The sequence below is a fragment of the Papio anubis genome, chromosome 2 (genome assembly GCF_008728515.1).
Source record: "Papio anubis isolate 15944 chromosome 2, Panubis1.0, whole genome shotgun sequence".
Classification (NCBI taxonomy): domain Eukaryota; kingdom Metazoa; phylum Chordata; class Mammalia; order Primates; family Cercopithecidae; genus Papio; species Papio anubis.
The window spans coordinates 131,930,204-131,949,069 of record NC_044977.1 but is presented as its reverse complement, the minus strand read 5'-3'; the positions used below and the strand labels follow the sequence as shown (position 1 = coordinate 131,949,069).

At 40.5% G+C, this 18,866-nt stretch overlaps 1 protein-coding gene across 7 annotated transcripts in view; it reads left to right on the top strand.

Annotated features, from left to right (window-relative positions):
- The window catches only part of LOC101021093 (schwannomin-interacting protein 1), an 803,298-nt gene extending 785,437 nt beyond the window's left edge, over positions 1–17,861 (top strand). For all 7 annotated transcript variants that reach the window (XM_017955752.1, XM_017955753.1, XM_009201444.2 and 4 more), the window contains 5 exons: positions 6,292–6,409; positions 7,785–7,982; positions 8,879–9,002; positions 12,586–12,679; positions 17,218–17,861. In XM_017955752.1, the coding sequence (XP_017811241.1) occupies positions 6,292–6,409; positions 7,785–7,982; positions 8,879–9,002; positions 12,586–12,679; positions 17,218–17,269 (586 nt within the window). In that variant the 3' untranslated portion in view covers positions 17,270–17,861. The remainder of the gene's footprint in view (positions 1–6,291; positions 6,410–7,784; positions 7,983–8,878; positions 9,003–12,585; positions 12,680–17,217) is intronic.
- The last annotated feature ends 1,005 nt before the right edge of the window (positions 17,862–18,866 follow it).

Genomic DNA, 18,866 nt, shown 5'->3' with positions numbered 1-18,866 from the left:
TCTGTGGCCATGTTGTGCCACAGAATGGCTGGTGTGCTTACCAGCTATCATGTGAACATGTACAGATGGAAGGGTCCAGAACTAGTCTTAGAAGAGCAAGTAGAAAAAAAGAGAGTTATGCATAAGATTAGGAGGAGAAAACCCAGAGAGGGCCATTCACACTCCAGCTACCTTTGGAGCTGCCTTCATGAACTTCTGCTGAGGAAGCCAAATGCCTGAGTCCTGTAAGATGGGGATCAGGACAGGATATAAAGAGACATAATGTCCTCCCCAGTCCTCTCTTTGGCATATAGTTAGAAACTACCCATTACTCCTCTGGGCACATAACTACCGGAGGGTCAGCTTTTCTCTCTCTCTCCTGTATTCATTCCACTCAACCTCAGTTCCCCAAGACCTCCTTCCTTCTGTAGTTCTCTGCTTTTTCAGTCTTCTGGTTAACACCTTGTTAATGTCCAGGTAGCAAAAGTATTTTCCCATATATAAGACAGGGAGATTCCACTAAGTGTTTCTTGAGGTCCCTGTTTCACATATGAGAAAACACACGCTCTGTGTATTCCACATTTCTATCTATACATTGTAACTTAATGATCCAAGCGCTTGTTATCTGTTAGAAGACCTAGTTTTTATTTGCATCCGTTTAATGTAGGGGCCACGAACCATAAAATGCCCTCAGGAGCCGAAAAGATAAGTGAGTGAAGTAGCACAGATAAAAAGCAATAGAGAATACTGGGGACTGCAGTAAACTAGAACGTGCCCTGACTGACAGGGACACCAGCCTATTGGTGCCTTGAAATTTACAGAACTATTATGGCCTGATCATCAAATGAATGAATGCATGCATGCATGCATGCATGAACATGTAACTCTTTTTTCTCTGCATTATATAGTTATAAAAATCATTTATAGTCATTTTGTGTGTGTGATGATTTTTGTTGGACCAGCAATATTTGCTAAAATATAGCATTGTATTTTCGTAACAAATATTGTGAGGCAGAAATTTTGCCTTTCCTTTCTTTTTTGTGTGTTTGAGTAGTAATAGGCATTTCTGTAACTCAAGGTAAATATCAACATAGAACAGTCAGTAGGGAAAAGAAGGGAAAGGGGCAGAGTTTGCAGGACAGGAAGACTATTTTACAATTTACAAGGAGCAGCAGTACGTCATTTTAACCTAACTGAACACATTTTATAGAGACACCATCACACGTGCAGTATGTCTAAAGCTTACCCAAACCTCAATTGTTCTCACATTCTTTCTTCATGACAGATTCTCGGAAAAATGAAATGTGTTTATAGCTACTTGAGTAGTTGCAATCCATATTTTATGTTTCATCACTTTTGAAATTCTCATGAAACAGAAAAAGATATCCTATAAAACTATGGGCAATTTTTCATTATATATAAAATCTTGAAATCATACATCAAAGATCCTTCAAAATAAATGGAAATGATATATTTTAATGACCCAGCCACAAACTAGTTGGGGATGCTGAGTAATGAATGGCATAGCAGGACCAAAGGCTCTCAAGCCACACTGGTTGTAGGCAGATAATGAGCAATGCATGTTTGAAATCCCTGGCCTATGGGGCGTTCCCTTTCATTCCGTTTCCTAAGGAAAACCATACAATTGCCTTGAAATTATAAGCAGGTATAGGAGGCATATTTCCTTTAAAATTATATTGCCAGATACGGAAAGGATCTAATAAATTCAAACCTGAGGCTAAGTGTAGTATAAGGGAAAGGCCACCGGATTCTGAAATCAGAAGTCCAGCCTGTAGCCTTTTGCTTTGTGAACCTGTACCAGTTACCTATTGCCACAATGATGATGCATAATTTTTTTAAAAAGGCACCCATATCAGTAGCATACAATGATCAACCTTTATTTTTCCTTAGGATCCTATAGGTCAGCTGGGTGGTTCTGGTCTGACCTGAGCTTGGACAGGCTTACTCAATCATCTCCGGTCAGCTACAGGTTGGCAAGGTGTATTTACTGCTCTTGGCTGGGCTCTCACACCTGTCTAGGGCTTCAGTTGAGACAACTGCCGGTTGAGCTCTGTGCTACAAAGTGGGCTCTGTGCTACAAAGTTACACTGCCAGCAGGCTAGCCTGGACCTGTTCTGAGGGTGGTGGCAGGGCTCCCTGAGGGGGAAACTGGAACTTCCTCTGCATTCTACTGGCAAAGATGAGTTCCAAGGCCAGCCCAGGGCTAGGGAAGTAGACTCCACTTCTCAATGGGAGAAGCTGCAGAGTCACATTACAGAGGAGATGGGTATAAGGAGAGGAAGAATTGAGACCATTTTTATAAAGAGGTTGTCACAGGTCTGGGGCAAGTCATTTGACTTCTCTGAGTAAGTATATCTTGCCTGTAATCCACAGCCCCAGGAGAGAATGTAAGTGAACATACTTTAAAATTCAATGCAACAGTTCAAAGTAAAGTGAACCAAGGCGCTGTGGACAGGGGGAAAAAAATCTTACTAATGAATCTTGAACATTTATACGTAGATACTAGTGGTCTAAGCAGGTGCTGGGAGATTCCCCTTCCTAAAATCTGAAAAAAAGCAAGTAGTTCCAGGCTTCAGAGCTGGTCTCAGACCAGCCCAATCCCGGTCACTACAACCCAAAGCCAAGAACAAAGTCCCGATTCACAATGACCACTGCTCCTCTAGAAGTCACCAGCAAACTTCAGGGCCACGGCATTGTTTCTCTTAGGGAATAAACTGCTCTTGTCCCTGTATTTTCAAATAAAAGTTACCTTTATACAAAATCATATTACCACTTGGCTGAGTTTTCGAGATATTCTCTTCGTAGTTAAAAACTTTTCATCTCTGCCATCCTCTCAATTCCTGTGCATATTTTAATAGTATCCCTGGTAATAGTAGTTGGAAGTCAGCACCAGTGTTTTCTAAATAGCAGCCTTCCTCACTGTAAATGCCAAGCAGACGAGGTTGCTGTGCAGCCTCCCGACCAAGTGCCCTCCTGCTCCTGGCCAGTAGGCACTGTCACACAGAGGCCACTCCTGCTCACACTGAGATGTCCAGAAGACATACTTAGTCTTTAGCTCTTCATGTTTCTGGGCATTCTCCATCGAGGACACCCTCTTTCCAGACCCCTGGTGCTCCCTGTCAGTAGCTCTGGGCAGCAGCGTTGGTTTTGATTGCTTTGTGGTATGTAAGGGAGAAGAGCTTTCTGGGATAACCAGGACAGACCTTTCAGAAATGAAATCGACAGGCAAGGCTGACTTCCAGCAGTCTTTGCACAGTGCTCTGGTAAATGCCACTTGAAACATCAAGTAACCTTGAATTGGATACCTTGAAATTATATCTCTAATTAACAAGATGAGGATGGTGTTTTGTTTTCACCTCAGACTGTGCTTGAGAGATCTAGGTAAATTAGGCCCCCTGCAGCCTGAATTTTGCAAGACTGGTTGTGAGGGCAGCCAGATGCACTGCAGTGTGAGGGACAGAGGCCCGGGGAACTTCGGTTTTCAGATGTGAGCCTCAAGAACAGCCACGTCTCCCAGGGTGGGCAGGGTCCTGGAACAGGGGTTATCTGTTCTTCCACCCTGGGCACAGAGGCCTTCAGCAGCACCAGGTGGCCCCACCCATCCATTCAGGCTGCTTGGGAGCTGTGGTTGAGTTTCACTGAGAGCTGACTTCTTCTTAAAACCTGCTTAAAGGCTAAAGGCAAACAAATCCTTCTTGAAACCTGAGCTCGTTTTAAGATGTCTTTACTAAAATCCCCTCTCAACCATTAGCTGTTATGTCATATAATTTCCTTTTCCTGAGAGTAACATTCTTGGTGATTACCACTGTAAGGAATTATGTCTCACCCTATAAGAAGCTCTCTTCAGTTTCCCATGGGGATAATGTGGTACTAAGGCGATTTTCTGAATTTCTACCTGTGGCGTTTTTTTTTTTATTTTACACAGACTACTAAATCTCCCCCAACTTTTTTTTTTTTTTCTTTCCTGAGTTAGACTGTATGGGATGTTTAAGTCTGGGTTAATCCTTCAAAAAGAAGTCAGCATAGCAGCAGAACAACAGAACTTATGATCAAACTTCTTGTGAGTGAAAATATATATCTCTGGACATTGTAAGCTTTATTTTGCTTTGTATTTTGTATTGTGGGTTATTTTATATGTTTATAATCTGTGTATCCAGTAGCGAGACCCTTCTTCTCAAGACTTTATTCAATAAATAGAAAATGCTACGTAATCCTAGATTCAAATTAGGATTTGTCTTTAAAATGTGTCTGTTTTTAATTTGCTAACAGTTTTTTTTCCCACCATCTTCCAACCCATAGATCTTGAGTATTATTATTAAAAGGGGGTTGATTTTATTTTTTAGACTAACAGACATTAAAATTTCTAAACCTGCATGGAATCAAAGGGTAACCTGAACATATTAGATTTCTCCAGGAAAAAAAAATATATGTGTGTGTGTGTGTGTGTGTGTGTGTGTGTGTTTATGTAGGTATGTATGTATATCCAATGGATGAAAGTAAAAAGGCGGCACATCCCAGCTCAATAGAAGAACAAACTGCCTAATAGACAATGTGTCGTCTCAGAGAGTTGATTCTACATCAGGGATTATTGTGACAGGACAAGCAGTATTAGAGTAAGTGACTTTAGAGAATCACTTCACCTCTAAAATTCTGTTACTTTTGTTTAGACTTTCAACAAATAGAGAATGGAGACCAACTCACATGTGCAGGTCACTTGCCCTGCACTAAGCTCTGAATGAACTATTTTAATCCTTCCTGCATGACACTGGGTTTGCTACTATTCAACCCATTTTACAGATGAGGAAACTGAGGGTCATAGAGCTTTTGTAATGTGCCTGGAGAAAGAAGTAAGGATTCAGAACCTAAGTTCAGCTCACTCCAAACACCTTTAGATGTTCAGAGTGGGGTGTGTTGCTTTCTAACCCCTAGCTCTGTGCCTGGCTCCCCTTGCCTGTGCCTTGAGGGTAGGGAGCGAATAGAGCTGGGCAGACTGAGGGAATGGCTGCATTTTCTTAACAGGGTTTGTAAGCTGGGATTTTCAGTAATTACAGAATTTAACAATAGGTGGCAGCGCATACCCATAACAATTATGGTTCCCGTGTTAAATCAGATTTTCTTTTTCTGGGTTCTGTGTTATGTTCAATAAAAGAAGCACTTTAAATGAGTGATCTGAGCAATTTCTACAAAGCATTCCTACCATTGGAATTGAAAAGTCAAATCTCAGGTAAGTTGTTCTTGACATTTCTCCCTATGGCAGTAATAATGCCAGAGAAATCAGCGTCCTCTGACCTAAACCTGGCAGTGTCCTCTGCCCTAAACCTCACCTTCCTTGGGATCTCTTCTTGTGTAGGAACCTCCTTTGCCTTTTCTTTCCCTAAGCTTAAACAGAGACTGGGGCTACTAGAGATGCTAGGAAGACTATTTCTTTAAAAACGCTTTATCGCCAAACAGTATTGAAATGTGTTCAACTTCAAAAGAAGGTTAGGACAAAAAGTTGGCTTTGCAGTCTGGCCTGCGAGTGGCAGCTACATGGTGAGGTTACCCTTTGTGACTGTGCTTCCAACAACATCAGCCCTGGAGCTTCGGGATTCACCACACATATAATGGCTTCCCAGAGGTCTCTGTCCCTGAGGTTCTGTGTGCAGGAGGCGGTCTGCAGAACCTTGCTGTGTTCTAAGGCTGCACCTTCCTGCCTGGGTTTGGAGCTTCCTTACATGTTTTTAAGTGTGAACGTGTGGTGTTTTTCTTTCTTAATGATATAAATGAGCTCCCTCGGTTGGCTTTTGGCAACTGCCGTAAAGATTTCCTTCAGATGACCCTATTCTGTCTATTTGGGAGAAAAGGAGTCTTTCTTCAGAGAGTTGTGGCCTTGGGATGCTGGCTCCAGTGAGAGAGTCTTTGATTGTCCCCTGGGACGGGACTCTAGATGACACCACACAGCCTTATTTGCCTGAGGACCCCATTCATCTTGATTGACAGGACTGTAAACTCAAAGACTCAACACATTTTTATTGTGTGCCAACTATCTATTTGGTATTGTGCTGGGTGCCCTAACATGTGGCCTTAAATTATTTTTCACTTACCATGAAACTGGCGAGGAAAAAACTCACAGAACATTGGAAAATCCTCTACTAAGAGTTATTCATACGTGGAGAGTAATGTTGGTTGCTCACTTCTCCATGTGAAGAGCACATAAGACTACTTTCTGTTAGCAAAATCAGACAGTTCTATTGGCTGAAGCCAAATAACCAATAGCTAACTAGAACTAGTGTCCTGTTTGTTTCTGCCCAGACTGCAGAGTGGGATGAACTTGCAGATATGCTTTGTCAACGACAGTGGCAGTGATAAGGACAGTGATGCTGATGACAGTAAGACTGAAACCAGCTTGGACACCCCCTTGTCTCCCATGGTGAGTCCAAACAGCACCAGCTGAAGCTTGGTGTTGTGATTTCCTGGCCATTTAGCTTCTTTTCTGTTGTGAATCAGGAACAAACATTTCAGAGATTAAAAAAGAAAAGTTTCTTGGAATTGCATGCTCCTAAAATTTGACAATGATTAAAAAGTCAAAGTTGTAATAAAATAGAGATATATAAGCTTTCTTAAGGCTAATAACTATTTTCATATTAAACCATTAGGGAAATCACCAGCCTGGGCAACATGGCAAAACCCTGTCTCTATAAAAGATACAAACATTAGCTGATCATGGTGCCTATAGTCCCAGCTACTCAGGAGGCTGAGGCGGGAGGATCACCTGAGCCCAGGAGTTCAAGGCTGCAGTGAGCTATGATGACACCACTGCACTCCAGCCTGGGCAACATAGTGAGATCCTGTCTCTAACGAGAGAGAGGGTGTAGTTCATTTTCAAGTTGCTGATAAAGACATATCCGAGACTGGGCAATTTACAAAAGAAAGAGGTTTAATGGACTTAGCCAGTTCCACATGGCTAATGAGGCCTTGCAATCATGGCGGAAGGCAAGGAGGAGCAAGTCACATGTTACTTTTTAAAACCATCAGATCTAGTGAGACTCATTCACTATCACAAGAACAGTGCAGGAAAGATTCACCCCCATAATTCAATTACCTCCCACTGGGTTCCTACCATGACACATGGGAATTGTGGGAGTTACAATTCAGGATGAGATTTGGGTGGGTACACAGCCAAACCGTATCAGAGAGAGAGAGAAATTAGATATGCTCTAAAAATTATAAAGAGAAAATAAGCTAAATCCAGTTCTTCCCTATTGGGCTTAGAAATATGAGCTCATGTCTTTCCTTCACATTACAGAAGTTGGCTGAATAATCTTGGGTGCCTGTTGCTGGAATTATTTCCTCTCTGTGAGGTCTGTCTATAGCCTTTTTTACCAAAGACCAACAAAGAGGAAACTGTTGTCATTGAGTGCAATGCGACATCAGAACATCATTGGATACCTGAGATCCTGTCCACTCAAAGAACCTACGTAGGGCCTTGGCTCTGAGTCAATATTTTGTTATGTCTGGTCACTTCAGGAAAGTTTTGAGACCAAGAATCAGAGACATATTTCAAGGTTGTTATAAATATATTTCCCATTATTAACTATACTGCTCTTTCTGTTTATGCTAAAATCTATTTTAAACTAGACCTTTTTTATGTTACTTGAGATTTATCAACTCAAGCAGCAAGTCACATTGATGGAGGAAACTCTGAGCTGCTCTGGGAGAAGGCTCAGAGGGTATTTTAGCCCATGTCTAAGTGGATGCTAGCTGGCATGCATGGAAGGCTCAGGCTGCTCTTTTTCCCTTTGCAGAGCAAACAGAGTTCTTCCTATTCTGATAGAGACACTACTGAAGAGGAGTCTGAATCCTTGGATGACATGGACTTCCTTACAAGGCAAAAGAAATTGCAAGCTGAAGCCAAAATGGCCCTTGCCATGGCCAAACCAATGGCCAAAATGCAAGTAGAAGTGGAGAAACAGAACAGGAAAAAGTCTCCCGTCGCTGATCTTGTAAGCAGCAAAAGCTGAAATGCAAGAAAGAGTTTGGGGGCCAGAAATGGTTGACACTGTCCCAGTCCTTTCCCAGAATTATGCAAACTTGGGTTTCTCTAAGGCAGTTTGTAAAAAGTCCTGTCATTGAGAAATGATTAAGTTTGTTTCCTTTTCCTTCCTACTGTAGCGCTGAAAAATACATAAGCAATAGATTTCACACAAGTAAAGCTTGCTCTTGATTGATATCTACTATTTCTTAGGAACAATATTAGCTGTCATGGGAATATTTAAATTCCTTTAAAGCAATCTCAGTCTAAGAACCTACTGGTCCTGGCAAACTTACTATTGCTATAATTCTCATTCTCATGTTTCAATGAAAACAATGTAGCATAGTGAACAGGAGTCGGGGACTTTGGAGTTTAAGTCTAGCTCTGCCATTGACCTGTTATGAAGTTCTAAGCAAGTTACTTCTCAGTTTTCTCATCTATAAAATGGGGATGATAATGCCTGTGTCAGAGTGTGATTGTGAGGATTCGGTGAGATAAAGTATTCAAAGCACATAGCACAGTACTTGTAGCATGGTATAAATTATTAAATAGTAGCTGATACTAATTTTTTCCTTGTCATCGATATTATTGATATTCCTTGGTAATTCATTTGTGGCTATAACATTGACTCACAACCAGTCAAAAAGCTTTTGATGCTGGGAGTGTTGTGCTTTGATGCCAGTTGTGTATTAGGTAATGTAGTGTGGATGTAGGGCCCCACACTGGGAAAGACACAGCCTGGGAAAGCTTTTAATCACTGAATTGCAGTGGGTGGATGAGTGGATCTTTTAAGAGAAAACTGAGTCTTACATTCAGTGTGTTTGTGGCTCTATTCACTCCTCCATTTCTTCCCCTTTGTATCTTCAGCTGCCACACATGCCTCATATAAGTGAATGCTTGATGAAAAGAAGTTTAAAACCCACCGACCTGAGAGACATGACTATTGGGCAGCTACAAGTGATAGTCAATGATCTCCATTCCCAGATAGAAAGTAAGTGTAAGATATGCTTGAAAATAGGATATTCAATGTAAAACATCATGGAATAATGCTACTTCTTTGGTCCAATTTTTTCATACAACATTTCATTGGGTTCCTGTGTGGTTGCAAGGAAAATAAGAGAATTACAAGGCTCTTTTTTGTTGTTGTTATTTGTTTTAGCTGTAAAATGTTCAGAAGCTTTAAGAATTTTTAAAGATTCACAATAGTTACAGGTCCCTTTTATTTATTTTGAATCCGCAGCTCCTAGCACAGTGCATGTACCTGACTTACAACACCTGTTTCTGGAACACAATTCAGTAGTTACAAGTCATTTGCTGTACAAGTATACTTTCTACTTTAGTTGTATACACATTCATCATAGGTATCATCATCATCAATAAAATTAAATTAGACACATTTCCTGGGACTCCAGATGGTAGACGTGTGTGGAACCAATATGTGAAAATTACAGGGTGACAAAATATGGACTTTTCTCCCCAGAATAAAGAAAGACCTTTAACAGAAGTGGCCACAGGGAGTGGTGAGTGGTGCTCACTCAAGGTGATTGGTCATGCAGAGAATAGGCAGTTTGCTTGGCCTGATGAAAGAGAGAACATTCTCACTTAGGCAGTTTAGTTAAGCCAGATAAATTCACAATCTCTTCAGCCCCAGGGAGGAATGAGTCTGTATAATTATATGATATTACAGATTAAAAGAAATTCAAGAGATATGCCAACCAAATGCATTCAAGTAAACCAACTATAAAAAGAAAAGAGCATTTATGAGCCAAACAGGGAAATTTGAATACTAACTGAATGTTTTAGTAAAGATTGATTTATTTTAGGTGTGATAAAGGTGTTGCAGTTATGTGAATTTAAAAAAGAAAAGCCGGCCAGGCACGGTGGCTCACGCCTATAATCCCAGCACTTTGGGAGGCCGAGGCGGGCGGATCATGAGGTCAGGAGATCGAGACCATCCTGGCTAACACGATGAAACCCCATCTCTATTAAAAATACAAAAAATTAGCTGGGCACGGTGGTGGATGTCTGTAGTCCCAGCTACTCAGGAGGCTGAGGCAGGAGAATGGCATGAACCTAGGAGGTGGAGCTTGCAGTAAGCCGAGATTGCGCCACTGCACTCCAGCCTGGGTGACACAGCGAGACTCCATCTCTAAAAAAGAAAAGAAAAGAAAACCCCTGTCTTTTAGACATACATACTAAAGCATTTACAGATAAAATAATATGATAACTGGAATTTGCTTTAAAATAATCCAGTAGAAGTTGGAGAAATGATCCAAGCTTGGCCATGAGTTGAAAATTGTTAAAGCTAGTTAGATACATGGAAATTCATTAAACTGTTTTCTCTGCTTTTGTAACAGTTTGAAAATTTTCCATAATAAAAAGCTTAAAACTTCATATTGGAAAAAAAATTCTATGCATTAAGGGTTCAGATATGTAGATACTCTACTAAGTGATAGTATAAAAGGCTACCCAAGTGCACACTGGAAAAAATGAAATTTTTCCACAAGATCCAAATAAAAAATTGGATATATTCAGTGCCAAGTTAACACATGGAATATTGTTCTAAAATTAAGAGAAAGAGTCAAACATTTTGATTAAGAAACCATAGATTCACAGGATTTTTAAAAAATTCTACAACTACATTTTAATTTTAGTTGAAAATTACTTACTAGAGTTGTTATTCTTTCAAGTACTGAAAACGCTTTCTGATGTTTTACCACTAAAACATCTTCCTTAGACTTGTAAACACTAAAATTGCCATCTAGTCCTTTTCAGGAACAGATGAAATTTTAGACCTCTTTGTGTGATTTTTTTTTTTTTTTTTTTTTTTTTTGGCTCTCTTTTTAAAATTGGAAACTAGTTTGACCTAAAGGCAGATAAATGCATCATTTGAAGTCAGGATATCTAAAAGCATTTCCGAGGGGGACCTGTCTGATCACCCCCATTCTATCTTTTGTTTTCCTGCCTAGAGCTCTTGCTAGATGGGTACTGTCTTCCATGTGTCTGGGACTAGCAGCTGTAATGCTTAGCTTCTCTGAGGGAAAAAGCAAGAGAGAGCTTTGGCTTGTTCATGTTTTTCAGTGGCAGGAGCCCAATTAACCCAGTGCACTGATTTCAGGGAGATTAGAAATATTTTGGGCCCAAGTGCAATGGCTCACACCTGTAATCCCAGCACTTTGGGAGACCGAGGCGGACAAATCACGAGGTCAGGAGATCAAGACCATCCTGGCTAACAAGGCAAAACCCTGTCTTTGAAGGAAGGAAGGAAAGAAGGAAGGAAGGAAGGAAGGTAGGAAGGAAGGAAGGAAGGTAGGAAGGAAGGAAGGAAGGAAAGAAGGAATGAAGGAAGGAAGGTAGGAAGGAAGGAAGGAAGGAAGGAAGGAAGGAAGGAAAGAAAGAAGGAAAGAGAGAGAGGTGGAGGTTGCAATGAGCCAAGATCGCACCACTGCATTCCAGCCTGGGCGGCAGAGTGAGACTCCATTTCAAAAAGAGAGAGAGAGAGAGAGGTGGAGGTTGCAATGAGCTGAGATCGCACCACTGCACTCCAGCCTAGCCGGCACAGTGAGACTCCATTTCAAACAGAAAGAAAGAGAGAAAGAGAGAGGGAGAGAGAAAGAAAGGAGAGAAAGAGAACGAAGGAAGGAAGGAAGGAAGGAAGGAGGGAGGGAGGGAAGGAGAGAGAGAGAGAAAGAAAGAGAGAGAGAAAGGAAAGAAAGGAAAGAAAGGAAAGAAAGAAAGAAAGAAAGAGAGAGAGAGAGAGAGAGAGAGAAAGAAAGAGAGAGAGAGAGAAAGAAAGAAAGAAAGAAAGAAAGAAAGAAAGAGAAAGAAAGAAAGAAAGAAAGAAAGAAAGAAAGAAAGAAAGAAAGAGGAAGGAAGGAAGGAAGGAAAGAAAAAAAAGAAAAAAAAAAAAGAAAAGGAAAGGAAAGGAAAGGAAAGAAAGAAGAAAAGAAAGAGTAAGTCTTAAGTAATATTTTCCTTGGCACCCTGTTGTTTAGAAATTTCAGGGGTTATTTCTTCAGGTCTTACATATCTAACTATATTACAAATCTGACTTTCCAATATCTTCAGATAATACTTTCTCCTAAAACAACCTGCACCTAGGGCTTCTCCTTTCCTAGGGCCGTGTGAAGGCTTTGAGCACGCCTGGCATACCTTCCTTTCAGCCGGCATCTGATGTAGTAGTCAGGCCTCAAGGCCCTCCTGACTGTCAGTGTGAGGGGAGAGTCCTGAAGCTGAAGGATGGGAAACTTAATGTGCTCCAGGCTTTGTTGTTCACATTTCTTCAAAACAAAACCTGCTTTTTCTAACAAGCTAGTCTCCTAATGGCTAACATTTATTTTCCCACCTTAATATGAAGGTAATTGGAAATAGTTCCTACTTGACTCCTTTTCTTCCCACACCTCTATAATTATGCAAATTAGACATGTTTCTGCAACATAAGAAGTCTAACCTTTTACAAAAATATCTTTCCTATTATATGTAGCTGTTTGTGGGTATACTGGTTTGTAAATAGTTACACATTCTGACTTGGAGGCAGTTTTATCTGTTTTTAAATGCTCTTTTATTTGCCACAGGCTTGAATGAAGAGTTGGTCCAGCTGCTTCTCATCCGAGATGAGCTGCACACAGAGCAGGATGCCATGCTGGTGGACATCGAAGACTTGACCAGGTCAGTGTGGCTTCACTCTTGCCAAAGAAGAAATGAAGCCCAGGGTGGTCTGAAATCTAAGCATTAGGCAAAAACTAGCTCTAGTCTTCCTCTACTTCCATGAATAACTCACCTTGCCTTTGCTGGTGCCAGCTGTTCAGATGGAGGAGAAGCAGAATTCCATTGTCCCTACCAAATGCATGCTTGTTAGCAACCATTTGGTAACAACCCACTTGTGATGAATTGTCAGTGCATTACTTCTCACATCTCCACCTAAATCAGGTCAGTAGTTCTGGTCTTGGAGGACTTTACCTTGAAGGACTGTCCCCTGGGAAGCTGGGCATAAGCCGTGTCATGCTGGCATGTTTCCAGACAAGCATCCATGTGATGAGTTCTCCAAAGCACAAGCTCTTATATGATCCAGTTCTTGATCGCCTCTGCCATGCCCAGAAGGCAGGGACACTGGCATCTCTCTGCAGCCACAGTACCACCAGATTGTTCTCACCGTGGGGAAACTCCAGGACTTGAGTTTTTAGCTGGGCTTTGCTCCAACGTCCTCTTTTTAAAGAGATAAAAAGAATGCTTCCCTTCCTAAGGGACAAGGAAACTAGGCTAATGCTGGTCAAAATTTTGCATTTCTTTGCAGATTTCCTTGCAGTAAAGCATATCACTGTAAGCATATAAAGTACATGGAATGCTGTAAACATTCCTATGAGCACATATTTACTATGGCATCTTTTCTGAGACGGTCCATATGGAATCTTTAAACCGAGAGAGTAATTGCTATTAATCCCAGAAATAGTATTTAGAGAGTAGAAGGCTCTGCAAAGAAGGAACACCTCTTGTCACAATGATGTAAGGAGTTAACCACATAATCTACAACAATCCCAGAGAAGCTTGAAAACATATGTAGTGATAGTAATGCTCCCAGCACCTACCATAGGACCTCATCTCAATGTGTAATGCTGGGTAAAATAATTGTCTAGTGATGCAATGATATAAAAAATAGTTTTAGTAGCAAAATGCTGGAAAAATATGTTTAAGCTTTCTTTTTTAAGAGTTACGAGCAGCACTGTTTTGTATGTTTTACATATTATATTGCCTTATCCCTAGCCAAAAACAAAACAAAACAGTAAGCTTTCTCATACTCTTTGAACGTATTTGCCTGCATCTGAAATATCACAATAACACTCAAATAATATTATTGCCATCTAAAGATGTATTCAGGCACTACACCACCAGCAATTATAAAACATCCCTTTTTTGTTAGTTCAAGAAGTTTGCATGCAGGTGTTAAGATTATGGGAAATCAATGGTGAAATATACAATCAGGACCTACATTTTTTTTGAAAAATATATAAAGTCTTGCAAACTATGATTTACCTGTGACAGCAGAGATCTTTTCTCTGTTTCTCAAAATAGTATTGGCATTTCTTTTTGGCAAGGAGGATGGTGAGAGTCCCCGCCTCTTCTAAGTGTTAGGCTAATACTTAGGTTTGCAGTGTATGTTTTTATAACTTTCAGATTGTGTGACCATCGGAAACAGGGCAGGCAAAACCATGGAGTTAAAAGGAGAGGAGTCACTAATTTAAAGGTGTTGTGGCATCCTTTGAATTGGGGCAGTCCTACCATAGGCCCCAGGGGCATGATGTCCTTGCCTAGCCTTTCTCTTGGTGAGAAGAAGCTTCTACATCTGCTCCTGGCTGCAGAAAAGTAACTTTCCTCATTGGAGGGACCTGAGGATACTTAAACATCCCTAAAGGCAGCAGCCCCAGAGTCCTACAGCCAGATCTCAGAAGGCGGAAGGAGTAGCTGTGGGTCCTGCTGGGACATGTGATCCACCTCTTCCCTTTACCTATAGAACTCCTACTATTCCAGATGTCCATTCATCAGTAGTTCTCAATTTGGGTTGCACAACACAACCATGTGGGGAGGCTTATGAAATAGTGATGCCTGGATCCTACCCCAGATATTCTTATTTAATTATTCTTGTGGGCTAGCCTGGGCATGAGAATTTTTTTAAAGCTCCTAGATAATTCTCAGGCATAGCCAAATTTGAGAACCACAGGTTTGGATGATGCTTCTTTGGAGAAGCCCTCCCTGACCTCCAAACACTTGGCTCTTTAGCATTCATTCTCCTCTCGTATGGATTGTCAGTGCATTAAACTTATTACACCTCCATGTAAATCAGGACTATTCCCAGGGGAGTTGACCCTGGCGTGTCAGGGTCATTCCATGCTGGCATGTTTCCAGCACATGAACAGCCATGTGGTGGGTCTACAAAACAGCACCAGCAATTATATGACCTGCTTTTGATCATAAGACTGTGTTAAGACCTTCTCCTCAGTGTTCCTAACAGCATCTCATCTCTGTCATGTGGAGCCTTATGGCACTGTGTTTCCTTTGCTGTCTCTCCCCACCTGACTATGAATTCCCTGAAAACAGAGGTGAGGTCATTTTCATTCATTACTGTGTCCCCAGAGCCTAGCACAGGGCCTGCTGGGCACATAGTAAGCCCTCAATAAAAATTGTTGATTAAAAAAAAAAAAGAGTTTTGGTGGGGCTTCAGTGAAACAAATCCTAATAGGGACTCTTATATAACTTGCTGATAAGAACCTTTTAGTTTTATGGACTGAAACTCTTTCCCTCCTTTGTTTAAAATTTTAATGAAATTCACTATTTTATTTATGTCTCAAAAAATTACCCAATTTTCAATATTTTCTGAAGTTGTGTGCCATCTGTTCTGCTTTCCTTCTTGGAAAACATTTTGATGTATGTGTGTGCATGTGCACAGGAGTGTGCGTGCATGTACATGTACAGAGTAGTATATTTAAAAATTGCTGTGAGAACTGTAATGTAATTAGCTACAGTGGAATCAAGTTCACTAGGCATCAAAATATCTTGATCTGGATTTGCTTAAGTGAGGCATATGAGTTAGTTATGAAAATATTTGATTCTTGTTACACATCAACAGGGCCATGAGATGTTCTGCTAAAGGGGACAGATTTTTTAAGGAATGGAGAGCTATTGATAAGGTACTTTTTCCTGAGTGCCTTTAATGTTAGTTGAATAGTGCCATTTATTGATGGGCTGCTGAGTGTGGCAAGGACACTGTTGTCACTCCCCTGTTTCTGAAAGTATTTATAGTTTGTCTTCCCTGATATGACACACTCTGCATAAAACCAGTGAGTTCAACTTGACATCACTGACTACTGAAGTCCAGGCAGCACACAAACTATGCCTAAACCTTTGATTATAGCTGAAAACCACAGCCCTAGATGTTTTTCTCTTGCCAAATTTATCATTTCCTAAAATCGTCCTTTAAAACCATTGTCTTTTGCAGCCTTCAAACCCCATCGTTCTCTGAGAAGTGACCATTCAAGTGATGTAAACAGCTTGGTCACACTCCTCCCCCTCTGCCCCACTGTCTAACTCTGTCCCACTGTCTAGCTGCTTCACTGGCCTATTTTTGGGTTCACAGGTCATAATAAAGCTTGTTTTGGTTTTGTTTGTTTGTTTTTTGAGACGGAGTTTCACTCTTGTCACCCAGGCTGGAGTGCAATGGCACGGTCTCGGCTCACTGGAACCACGGCCTCCCGAGTTCAAGCAATTTTCCTTGCCTCAGCCTCCTGAATAGCTGGGATTACAGGCACACACCACCATGCCCAGCTAATTTTTGTATTTTCAGTAAAGACAGGGTTTTGCCATGTTGGTCAGGCTGGTCTCAAACTCCTGACCTCGCGTGATCCACCAGCCTCGCCTCCCAGGGTGCTGGAACTATAGGCGTGAGCCACCAGACCTGGCCCATAATAGAGCTTGGTAAATAAGAAGACTCACCCTATCCTCACTGCCAAGACCATGCCCTTAGGATTAATTGGGGGAAAAAACATGCAAACATGGAATATCTTTACATCCACGAAGACCTGCCATTTGTTAGACATTGGCTTTTGCAGGAGTGAATTAGATTTTTGGCTCCAGGTTTCTGTCAGGAGTCTTAGTTAATATCTAGATCTGTGTCTGCATGTGTCCTTAGATATAAGTAGTCACTCAGTTACTCTCATCAGAACACCTTGTTTCGACTTTTGGCTTCATGCTTATTTCCATCTGTTATTTCCTTGTTTGCTATTTATTCCTTTCCTGTCTCTCTCCATTGGAACATATTCCCCATGAGAACAAAGACCTCATTTTCTTGCTTACCATCAAATCCCCAGTATCAGGACCCGTGGAAGACACATATTTAATATTTGTTGATAAAAGTATCCCAGATGTTTATTTCTTTTCATTTTCAAACATAACTTTTCTTCTTAAAAGTAGTAATGTCTATAAGTCTCAGGTTCATCCAGTGGCTTACTAAATAAAAGGAATCATACACAAAATGTAAAAATTAAGGAGTTCAAATCAGAGTTCAAAGAGTTTGAATAACGTACTTTTTCTTGATTCTCATCTATTTCACTGTCAGTAACTCTGAGCTTCAGTTTGCAGGATGCTGTAGCTATTGATTGAAAAGCAGTTTGGATCTTTCTACATAATGCTAAATAATTGTATTAATTATTTTACAGACATGCTGAAAGTCAGCAGAAGCACATGGCAGAGAAAATGCCTGCAAAGTGAAAAGAAGCCATTCAACCAGAGAACAAGCTAGAATTTATTTTGCTTCTGTGGTTGTAAAAATGCTGTTGCTAAAGGTGGTGCAGAAACAAACAAATATCAGTGTTAGTCATTGATAATGTCTGAAGCTTAATGTCCAGTGATTGGCCTTTGCTTCTTAATTTATTTTAATTTTTTACTTGTGCCACTTAATATCAGGCATTTTAATAAAATATTGTTACAAAAAAATGTACAGTACTGACACCACCACAAATCACGGTTAATAAAAGAGAGTAGTTTTAACTTTATTTTTATTTGTTTAGAGATTTTAAGTTGGAACAGTATTTTCCCATTGACTACTTTTCATTCTTCACTGTAGTTTTAAAGAAGAACTGTAAATGACGGTGCTATACAAGTCAAAAAATACATGCCTGCCTCGTAGTGAAGTTGTAGCTCTCCGTAATATGTATATTTTACTCAGTTTTCAACATTTTGTGAATGTTGACTACCTGAAGTTCCTTTTTAGATGTGCTATTAACATTCTGTTGGATTCAGAGGGTTCCTTGAAAGTTTTATGTATAAATATGTAAAATAAAAATTAAAACTTTGTTTCATATGATATGTCTTTTTGCTCACTAGCAAGCCTTATAATGGCTTAACCCCTCTCCAACTAAATTCCCCACCAGGAAACTTTTGTCAGTGAAAAAACTAATTGCTCTAGAGGACACACAAGGTGGCAAATTGCCCAGAAAATTATGAGTGTGAGTGTGTGTCTGTGAGTATGTGTGTGTGAGAGAGTGATCCGAAGAATACCAAAGGTCAGTAGCATCAGAGCCTGCACTTCTGTTATTGCTTAAGTGATCCATCTGGAATTGTAGCACGTTAGTATTTAATAGCTGCTGGTCTTGTTAGGGCACTATGACTGTATCAAACTCCATTTACTAAATTCACCACGTGAACGAATGATGCTTGCATTTACTCTTTCTCCAAGGCCCGTTGTTGCTATTTTCAAATTTTTAACCATTCTGTTGGTCTCATGAAAGAAGATTCGAAGTCTAAAGCAGTTACACACTGTTTCTTAATAAGTGGAGAGTTTCAGAAAATAGATTTAATTAGCTAATATTCATGTAGTGATTAGGGACCCATAAACTAAAGCAAAGATGAACAATTCAACATTCCAGAACCACCCACGGACCACCTGGTTTCACTCCAAGGTCCATGATGTAATCTGAAGATAGAACTTTAGACAACTGTCTCCATTTTCCTTTCTCAAAAATACTCAGATCCTAAGTATTGTAAGGAATTAAAAAGATTTGCCAATGTTCCTAGACAGCCTTCTGTTTCGCAAAATAGGTAATCTTAAATTGTAACACTAGTCATTTTTTATGGGCCTCAAACAAGTTACTTCCATTTAGAATAGAAAAAGAACACAGTTCATAAATATATTTTGGTTTTTGTGAGTTGGCTGTTGAGGAGGACAGGTTGCTGCTCGCTACTGAGCTTAAGAGTGGGGCCCTAGGCTGCCCAAAGGTCTCTGACTGGGCCCTGAATTCCCACACCAGCTGTCAGGGATCTCCTGGGGTGATCCCAGCCCTGTGAATCCAAGCACAGCTGCTGGACC